General features: G+C 45.2%; 3 protein-coding genes and 1 non-coding gene across 5 annotated transcripts; 3 read left to right on the top strand and 1 right to left on the bottom strand.

Moving 5' to 3' along the window:
• The first annotated feature begins 4,336 nt into the window (after window positions 1-4,336).
• On the top strand, window positions 4,337-4,408 carry TRNAT-UGU. Its single transcript has one exon. It is a non-coding gene; the product is annotated as a tRNA-Thr (tRNA).
• Window positions 4,401-5,868, bottom strand: LOC9643763 (anthranilate synthase beta subunit 2, chloroplastic). Its single transcript, XM_002963130.2, has 8 exons — window positions 5,735-5,868; window positions 5,518-5,634; window positions 5,391-5,461; window positions 5,291-5,328; window positions 5,133-5,243; window positions 4,984-5,083; window positions 4,799-4,934; window positions 4,401-4,734 (listed from the first exon to the last, which is right to left on the bottom strand). Exons 1-8 carry the CDS (start codon window positions 5,849-5,851, stop codon window positions 4,588-4,590), a joined length of 837 nt encoding a protein of 278 aa, XP_002963176.2. The 5' UTR covers window positions 5,852-5,868; the 3' UTR covers window positions 4,401-4,587.
• A 70-nt stretch (window positions 5,869-5,938) lies between these two features.
• On the top strand, window positions 5,939-6,971 carry LOC9643762. The gene is made up of 5 exons (XM_024667781.1): window positions 5,939-6,287; window positions 6,335-6,489; window positions 6,561-6,627; window positions 6,684-6,735; window positions 6,790-6,971. The coding sequence occupies exons 1-5, from the start codon at window positions 5,939-5,941 to the stop codon at window positions 6,866-6,868; spliced, it is 702 nt and encodes a 233-aa protein (XP_024523549.1). The 3' UTR covers window positions 6,869-6,971.
• A 680-nt stretch (window positions 6,972-7,651) lies between these two features.
• On the top strand, window positions 7,652-9,620 carry LOC9643761 (protein disulfide isomerase pTAC5, chloroplastic). Of its 2 annotated transcripts, XR_002991634.1 has the most exons (7): window positions 7,652-8,459; window positions 8,579-8,674; window positions 8,750-8,863; window positions 8,926-9,085; window positions 9,138-9,175; window positions 9,230-9,487; window positions 9,547-9,620. XR_002991634.1 is itself a non-coding variant. In XM_024668640.1 (6 exons), the coding sequence occupies exons 1-6, from the start codon at window positions 7,722-7,724 to the stop codon at window positions 9,329-9,331; spliced, it is 1,248 nt and encodes a 415-aa protein (XP_024524408.1). In that variant the 5' UTR covers window positions 7,652-7,721; the 3' UTR covers window positions 9,332-9,620. The 2 variants fall into 2 exon arrangements, 1 of the variants encoding a protein (XP_024524408.1); XM_024668640.1 differs by having other exon boundaries at window positions 9,230-9,620.
• Window positions 9,621-9,684: the final 64 nt, after the last annotated feature.

Genomic DNA, 9,684 nt, shown 5'->3' with positions numbered 1-9,684 from the left:
AATTGCACACAATACAAACAAAAATTGTGAAAAAATGAGTGTGAAAAAAACACAAGCATAGAATACTTTACGAATATCCAATCCTTATGCCCCGGATGGGGCATAATGCCCACAGCAATGACCAATGCTATGTATGGAATGAAGCCATTCATGGCCCATAGAGCCCATGCATTCTAGCAAATTGTTAATGTTGCAAACCAAATGGACAATTGACTAAATTGCATACCATACTACCCTATCTAGAGCATTATGTTCTCACATCTTGCTTTTGGCACTCATGGCAAAAGAACTAAATTATCCTTTTTTGGCACACCTCTTTTAACATAGTGTTCACAGCAAGCGTAAGTGAACTCCATCTAGGCTAAGGATCTGGAAGATGGAGTTTTCAATCTTTCCAAGTTGATTTGAAAGAAGGAAAGATTTGAAAGATTGGAAAGCCATGGATATATATTGTCTAGAGCTATGTCTTTAATGCATCCCATTGAGTTTATCTTTCGTTGCCATTGATTTCTAGTGTAGCTCTCTTAACACTTTAGTTTTGTACCATGATGCTTAGAAGATTTGCATATGACTCAAAAGTATGTTTAAATTTAACCAATTCGATGAATTGGTGGGGCTCATACTTCAATTGTATACTACACAAAAGTGCATACTGTTAATGTTTGGATCTGGAGTTCTCTCAACAGGAGCATGCTGAAGGAGATTTGAGAATGTGGAAGTTGCAATTGCATGTAGTAACATTTAGGATAACAAAAAACACTTTCAACATTTTCCAATTATAATTGTTTCAAATTGGACTTGGAGTTCTCTCAAGAGGAGCATGCTGAAGGAGATTTGAGAATATGGAAGTTGCAATTGCATGTAGTAACATTCAGGTGAGAAAAACAATAACAATGGACATTTACAATATTTTCCAATCATAATTGTTTCAAATTTTGAAATTTGTAAAAAGGGTTTCCAAGCATGGGGCAAAACTATTCAATGTATGCTACGTGCTGCGGCCGAAGAACTGGATTTTTCAGGGATTGAAAGCTCATGCTCACTTTGGTAAAAGTAGATTTGTGACAGTTTCCTATATGCTCTAACCCTTTTGTAATGTTTGAGGTTTTTAGGTTTCCTCCTGGCATAACAAATTGGAGAGGATTCTATAACTTCTTTGAGGCACAACAATGGATCCAACAGGGGACAGGACCAAGGATTTTATATGATGCCTCCTCCTCTCAAGACTTGATAATCCCTTCGACAAGGCAGCCCAAGACTACTTCTAATGTTGTGCCAATCACCGAGGGGAAAAGTCCTGCTAAAGAAAGTGACAGTAAGGAATATGTTACTGCTCGAGATGCAAGCGAGGACAAGTTCATAGACCCAGAGGGTGATTTTGGTTCTACCATGAAACAGGTTGAGAGTTCCTCAAGCGAGGATGTGCATTATGTAGCACCCAAACTCAATAATTTTGACCCAGATCCTAAACAAGGAGCTACTTTGGAAGCTATAGTGATTACCCTTGGTGAGGTAAGCATAAGCCAAAAGGGTACCAAGGGCCGCAAGTGCTTATAATGGGCATTTGTGGAATATTTTGAATATTCTTACCTTTAACTTCACCAATGAATTAGAAAGAGTTTCTTTCAAAGTGTGAAACATATTTTAAGATAATTATCTATTTTTATTGTGAAAGTGTTTAGATTATGGTACTTCCACAACATCAACCTAATCCATACAAACTCTCTGGATTTTGGAGTGCCCGGTGGATCTTGTGTTTGGTCCACTCCATTGACATGTATGTTAAAGGGAAGAAAACCTCTCGTGTGCATGTGGAGAACCTGGGAAATCGAGTAGATGATGTACCCTATCTCTCAATGTGGTGTAAGCAACCAAAGGGAACAATTTGAGAAACGATCCATTGGGGTTCAAATATAGAGGGAAAGGGCCCATGAACAAGAGTGCACCCCCTTTTCCAATCGGTTAAGGGTCTTGGGATATTTGGAGTTAAGCGTCCTTGGGTTTGAATAGTAGTGGGTTGGGTGACCTCCCAGGAAGTCCAAACTCAGGAGCTTACATTTGGTATCAGAGGGGTCTTGGGTCCGACTTTGTTGGTTGGCTAGGGGAATCACACCACATGTTGATTGACATCTGGCTAGTCCAGTTTGCTTCTGCTGGGCTCAACCCGAGGGGTAGGGTGTCAAGAGAGCGGGGCTCTTGGGAGAGTTGCGGCTCTCAGCTTCCGTTCACGAGGGCGTGAACTTGCAGGGAAGCATGGTGGATTGTAAGCAACTAAAGGGAACGACTCGAGAAACGATCCATTGGGGTTCAAATATAGAGGGAAAGGGCCCATGAACAAAAGTGCACCCCCTTTTCCAATCGGTTAAGGGTCTTGGGATATTTGGAGTTAAGCGTCCTTGGGTTTGAATAGTACTGGGTTGGGTGACCTCCCAGGAAGTCCAAACTCAGGAGCTTACATGTGGATCCAATTAGGCTCTCTCGGTCAGAACTCTAAAGAATCAACTACAAAGTGATGGAACTTGGATAACTCTTTCGGGCTCATATTTATAAAATGTTCAAACATACAAGAGTTTTAGTTGTTTGTGACAGTAAATAGTTACCTCAAATAATGTCCACAATCCAGTTGTGGAAGTTCTCTCTAAAGTCCTAATCAAAGATTAGGCAGTTGGTGAACTCCATGGGAGGAATGATTGTCCTTACCCGAAAGACCTGTAACAAAGCATCTCTCCCAATGAGTGAAAGCCCACCTAACAATGCTGGACCCTTGTAAGGCCTCTGACGAGCTTCCATGCACATTGAGTGTTGGAAGCCATCTTGGAGTAAATATCCCACTACGTTTGGCTCAATGAATAGGTAACGCCAGACCATCACAGCCACACATGCCTCCACAGCCTGCTCATAACCTTCACCAAGTTCGGTGAGTCTAGACTCAAGCACTGCGTTGTAGTTAGTAAATGCAAGGTTCTCTAAGATGGAATCCACAGACTTGTGTCGATTGCCCTCCTCCTTTAGGGTTGATGCACCTCGCAATTGGTTGAGTGCATTCCAAATATACGGCGCGTATGCTTTGAGGTCCATCTCATATAGTCCTCATCGGGCAAGTCATTGATCATTCTCATTTGGAACCTCTCGGGCTGCAATTGCCAATATTGCAATTGTACACCTGCGAGATACCTGTGCATGACATTCGAACGCTTGGAATAGCAACCATCCCACAAAGATAGCTTGTGCATATAGAAATGAGGAGCATATAAAATTTGTGCTTTAAACTTAACTTACCACATCCTGCTCTTCTTGTCCTAACGTCCTAGAATGCATTGGCATTTTGGGATGCCAATATGTGGCTCCTTCCCTAAGCATAAAGAGTCCACGCATTTGTAACACAAAGTTACTTTAGTGAGCCAAGTGAAAATTAAACTTCCTAATCCTGGAATTTGGCAAATAGCCTCCTTAATGGCTTTTGCATGTGGCCCACCTGCATTTATTATGGATTCCTCCCACACCAAAGCTCCTCCAATCTCAAATGCATAGACCACTTTGTAATTCAGTGTGCGGAGATTAGTATTGAAGGTGAATTAGAAACAACTGAATTCATTGTTTGGTGCAATCTGAAAGGACAAGTGAGGGAACTTTAATTCATAGGCAATCCATTGCTTACCAGAATGTGAGACAGCCTCAAACATGTATAAGCAAGATTGTATGGCCAAAGCATAGCCTTCTCGATGCAAAAACGAGAGAACTTACAATATAGTGTTTCAGTAGTGGCCAATAATTCTTTTAATTGTTGTGTAGCTGCCTAATTTCTACGTAGGTCTTTGCACAAAATAATAAAATGGTACTAAGTGCTAAGAAATAGATACACATACCTCTTGTCAATGAACCATGCTATTGTGGACTCAACAATTGAAGAAGGCACATTGATACTTACTTTAGCAAAGAGTTGTTGGATTGTATTGTCACAAAACACGCGCTTCTAAAAGGCCAAGCTTAAGGAGAACACTCTCCCAATCCTGCTAATGAAGCATGGCTTGGCTGAAAAAGCACGTGTTGAAGAAATATTTCACTGCTAGCTTAATATAACTTAGAGTGTCTAGCAATAGTATATAGCATTTATTTGTCACGTGTACTCTCCATACCAAAGCAACCAAGAAGTTTATGTTTCAGCCACTACACTTGTGAAAGAACTTCAACATCCCTATATGCCCTCACCTCAAGGGCTGTAATGGTATTCTGTAAGGCAAAAACTTCCTCATACTGCAGCATGATGAAGTTGGCATTATCCTGAGTGGTTAACTGAACAACTTCATTAAATGCATTAGTGGCATCAAGCTGTAATGCCTCTATAGCTCAGTGGTAGAGCGTCAGTCTTGTAAACTGAAGGCCTGGAGTTCAATCCTCCATGGAGGCAATGTATTTTGTTCTGGGAAAATTAGACCTTGGTCTTTCAGTATAGTCAAGCAAAAATCTCTCTGAGGAGGCGAACAAAAAAAGAGCTTTCAAGCGCTATAGAAACGAAGGAGTTTAACACGTGAACCTCTTTCGGTAGCAACACCGCAGACCACTTTTTCTACAGAGAAAACTGTGTCTCTATGCTCCAGTTCCTCCTCTTCTTCCCGCCAGAAAAGGTTCTTCATCCTCTACTCGAGATTCCTGGAGGTTCATCAACCGGGTGTAGTTTTCCAGAATCTGCTTCCCATTTTGCGTGATGATGCTCTCGGGATGGAACTGGACAGCCTGATCGAGTCGAAGTAAGGAGGGATTGAAGAACACAACTTGATGCACAGCAAGAACTTCCTACCTGGATGTGCTTATACTTACGATGCCGCACGCCCATGATGAGACCATCGTCCGTCCACGCCGTGATCTCAAGCTCGTCGCCAGGAAAGGTTTCTCTTTCGATGACCAAACTGTGATACCGGCACGCTGTAAATGGACTAAAAACAAGTGTTTGAAAAGAGCTTGGTAACAGATATGAAAGCATACTTGGGCAAGCCTGAAAATATTCCCGGTTCACCTTTCTCGTCATAGTATACCGAAGAAACTTTCCCGTGCATCACGCCATTTGGTGCTCGAACAATCTTTCCTGCCAATCAAGGTACAGACCAGAACCGGGAAAACGAAGTAGTACGCACCTCCAAACGCCTCGCCAATGCACTGGAGTCCCATGCAGACGCCAAACAAAGGAATAGAGGGCCCGAGTTCTTTCACTGTCTGCAAAGATATACCAGAATCCTGTGGAGTACCTGGAAGGACTTTGCTTGGAAGAATAAGATCTACACGGAGAACATACCTGGTCCCGGAGAAATTAAAATCCCACGAGGCCGCTTACTGCGAAAGAAAGAAAAGATGAAGGCGATTGTATTGAGTGATTGATAGACGTGAAGAGGTACCTTTTCAAAGCTTGAACGGAAATCTCGTCATTCCGATACACGACGAACTCGCATCCAAGGTCTCCCAAATACTGCAGAGCATAGATCGAATGAACAAGGGAGAAAAAAGAGAACAAAAAAATGGAACCTGGCAGATGTTGTATGTGAAGCTGTCATAGTTATCGATCACAACAACAGGGCTTCGCGATTTTCCCTGCTTGGAGTCGGACGAAACAGCCCCCGCTGACACTGCCGTGGCCCTCAGCTGCAAAGATCACTAAATATCATTCACTAGCAAGAGATCACACACACACATTGATCGATCGCGAAATAGTTTTTCACCAGACAGAGAAATCACTACTTACTCGCCCCGGAAGCGCTGATGCGGAGGACGATCGCGCTGCCGATCCATGTGAAGTCTCCAGCTCCAATCTAGAACTGAAGCCCGTCGCCGGGGGACATGGCGCTCGAGCGGCCGCCATCCAATGCGCACTGGAAGTCTTGCCCTATCTCTTGGAGAATATTCTTATCTCGAGGTACTAGTGGCGGGAAAATTTCATCCCAGATTAATGGATTCTTCTTCCTTGCGGAGCTCGTGCTTAGGGTTTCGCGTCCCTTGCTCGCGATCGCGATGCCGGGGCTCTAGGGTAAGTTTTGGGGCGCGATGCGAGGCCCCGCGGCAGCTCAAGGAGGAGCGGCGGCGCACTCCTCCCACGGCAAATGCGAGCGTGCCGGTGAGAATGGTTTGGTATCTGTCCGAGGCATTCGGGATCGCTGCTGCCGGATTGCGAAATTTCCAATCCGGGCTAGGGAAATCGCAGGGCCAGGAGCAAGAAGAAGGGGATTTTGAGGTCGTGACGAGAGAAATGGCGTGCGATCTGATCAGGAAGGACTACGAGCAGTCTTATTTTGTCACAGGTACATTCGTATTTTTCTTGGAAGTAATTCCTTTGATCGGCTCACAGGAAAGATGACCACCGGGATTTACAAGAGCGATTGCGAGTTCGCAGACCCTTTTGTATCATTTAAAGGCCTGAAGCGATTCAAGCAAAACGTTTCCAATCTCGGGGCTTTCATGAAGAAGTCGACACTCAAGATTGCGAGCTGGGACGAAAAAGAGGTGACGATTTTCTGGATCACAAAACCAAATTCGTCGTTCTCTCTTTTTTTTCCTTCTTGGTGTTCGAGCAGGATAGTCTCAAAGTAGGATGGCGTTTTAGATGCGTTCTTGCTTTGCCTTGGAGGCCAGCTATATCAGGTACCTCTCGTCTCCAATCTTTCACACTTTCTAAAGGTTTGAGGATTACTTTGCAGCTAGTGGAAGCACGGAGTATTTCTTCGATGACGAGTCTGGCAAGATTTGCAAGTAAGATCCATACTCTCGAGCTGTGCTTCAAGAAATAATTTTGTTGTCGATCAGGCACGTCGAGAGCTGGAACATATCACCGGCTGATGGTGTTAGGCAATTGTTCAAGCCGTCTAAAGCTGCCAAATCGTAAATGTATAATCTTGTAAGTTTTCTGTGTAGACTAAGTGGTCCAGTGTTTAACTCCCTCGTTTCTATACCGTAAGACCGTATGCTTGAAAGCTCTTTTGAGATAAGCAAGTCTAGGGTTAAGGACCGAAATTTCAAGTTTACAAGACTGACGATCTACCACTGAGCTATAGAGGCATTAGGATGATTACAGCTTGACAAGATTTTCTTTAGATCACAAAATATTTTGAGGTGATAGTCCATTACACATTGCCTTTACAAGACAAACTTTTGTTAAACCTAGATTAGTTCACTGTTGGAAGGCTCGTTTTATCTAAAACCCGAATTCCACACACTCTTGGTCGATGCACGCCAAGCCTAGACAACAATCGCCCACGGCCTTGCAAGACGCTCCAACATTTGGCACCGGGCAAAAGGGTGGCTCGCTACTGCTGCTGCTTGATGATCCTGGGAGCATGCGACTCTCAGCAACAAAAGCTAGAACTGCCAGGATCACCAAAAGGATCCTCAAACAAATGCTCCTTTTTGTCGCCATTCTCTTTTCTCTTTCACTGTGAGAATTAGGATTTGGGGGAGATGGGGCTTTATAGTTTAGAGCGCGAGAACCTTTTCATGGTTCAAGAATATTCTTATTCTTCTAAAAAGGTAATTTGGAGAATCGACGCATATTCTCTTCGAAATCTTGAAACTAAAATCGACGGTCTGGATGTCATGCATTTTATCCATCGGTTGGTATTTGTTATGTCATCTTGGCTATGGTTTTAGGGCTGTTTGGAGGTGTGGACGAAAAAAATGCGCGGGGATCTCCGGTGAGGGCCACATTCCCCTCTCTTGATGCTTAATCGCGAGCGCGAGAAATGCCTTGCCTATCGTGCATCGTCACCGGGCGATTTCCAGCGGCAGCAGCGTCATCGGGCTCCTGCGCGTTCCAAATCCATGGCAACAACCTCACGAGCTCCCAGCGCAGATTCCCGTCTGAATTTCGCGGCGCTCACAGCCTCCGCAAGGGAATCGCCGCGAGGACGAGATTTCGCAGCGCTCGCATTGTATCGGCCCAGGAATCGAGCAGCGGCACCTACTGGGAGCGCGAGGAGGCCCGGTGGCTCCGCGAGGAGGAGAGGTGGAAGAGGGAGGAGCAGCGATGGTTACGTGAAGAGAAGCGCTGGAACAGCGATCGAGAATATTGGGCAGTTGAGTCGTCGCGGATGAAGGAAGAGATCACTAGCCTCAGGAAGGAGGTGGAGAGGTTGAGCCGCAGCGATCAAGTCCCTGACAAGCACGACGCCTCTCCTTCGTCGCTTAGAGATGTTCTCGTGGGTCTCCTGCGAACTTTGAGCGATAGAAATGAAGAGGCAGTGGCGCCACCGTCCCAGCCAGCGAAGGCTCCACCCATGGTTACCGAGAAATCCGTGGAGAGCATCAAGTTCGTTCTATCGCCCTCGGAGACTAGCGCTGGCCAGACCAAAAGTTCTTCCAACTCCAAAGGTGGCACCAAAGGTTCTTCCAAGACAGAGAAGAAGCACGCCATCTCCAACAAGCAGGAAGCGCGGAGCTTGAAATACGGGGCTGAGGGCGATGATGTTAAGCTTCTCCAGGTGTGGTACGTGCTTTCCTTTTCGTTTTTGCGTCCGGCATTCTCTTCGTTTCATTTTCTTTCTTGCTCCAAGTATTTCTAAACCATTGCCATCTTGTTCTTTTCCTTGTGAATTCGCAGGAGGCTCTTGCAAAGCTTGGGTTCTATTGCGGGGACGACGACATGGAGTATGCTTCTTTCTCTAGCGGCACAGACCGGGCTGTGAAGTCATGGCAGGTACTCTTTTGCTACTTCCTCTGTCTTGCCTTCGTCTCGCAAGGTATGACCCCGTGTCTTGAATCTGGCATGCAGTCATCCATAGGTGCTGCAGAGGATGGAATTGTTACTGCGCAAGTGTTGTCGCAACTTATCAGTGAGCATCAAGTCATAACAGTGAATACCTCTGCTGCGATCAAACCGCCCGAGGTATCTTAGTTCCTGTAAAACGTTTGGAGCTTTTTGAGGCCTTACCCTTCGACTTTATACAGAGCCCAGAGGTTGTGGATAGAAGCTCCACCGGACGAGTTTACCTCCTGGGAGAAAATCGATGGGAGGATCCGGAGAGACTGTTGCACAGGCGGCAAGCGAATCCCGCTGCGTCTCAGAACTGCTATACGTGTAGAGGCGAAGGCCAGACACTGTGCTCGGGTTGGTACTTCTCAAACTTTCTCTTCTACATATCTCAAAGATTGGTTTGCAGAATGCGATGGCACTGGAGAACTTAACGTCGAAGAACAGGCAAGCTTTCAAGCACTTCCATTCGGTGTTACTTATACTCGTTTAAACTTGCAGTTCCTCGACTGGGCCGGCGAAGGGGCCAAGTGCCCATACTGTGATGGCTCGGGGACTGTGGTTTGTGAAGACTGCGAGGGGAAGGGTGTGGCGGCCACTTAAGCTAGAGTTCGTCCAAAGTGTAGTAAGATCGTTTAAACTCCCATGGCTGACATACTTGATACGTGCCTTGGAGTTTTAGAAGGCTTGAACAACGGTGATATGTTCCAGCTCTCGGAGTGAACACCACGAAATTCATTCTTTGAGAACAACTCAAAAGTATGTATCTTTACTTGCCGAAGCTTGCTTCCACTGGCTGCAAATTCTAATCTTTATAGCTGAAGAGGAATGGAAGTTTTGATGTAACTCGTCTTCAAGGCAATGCTCTTCGAAAGATCGATCAATTCTATCATTTCCGAAACTGTCGACCGTCGGATGAAGCTCCATAGCAGCCGTTGGATTGATGAAATCCAAAC

This window comes from Selaginella moellendorffii, unplaced genomic scaffold, assembly GCF_000143415.4.
Source record: "Selaginella moellendorffii unplaced genomic scaffold, v1.0 SELMOscaffold_3, whole genome shotgun sequence".
In the NCBI taxonomy this organism is placed as follows: Eukaryota; Viridiplantae; Streptophyta; class Lycopodiopsida; order Selaginellales; family Selaginellaceae; genus Selaginella; species Selaginella moellendorffii.
Note: the sequence above shows the minus strand (reverse complement) of the source record. Positions and strands in the feature narration are given on the sequence as shown.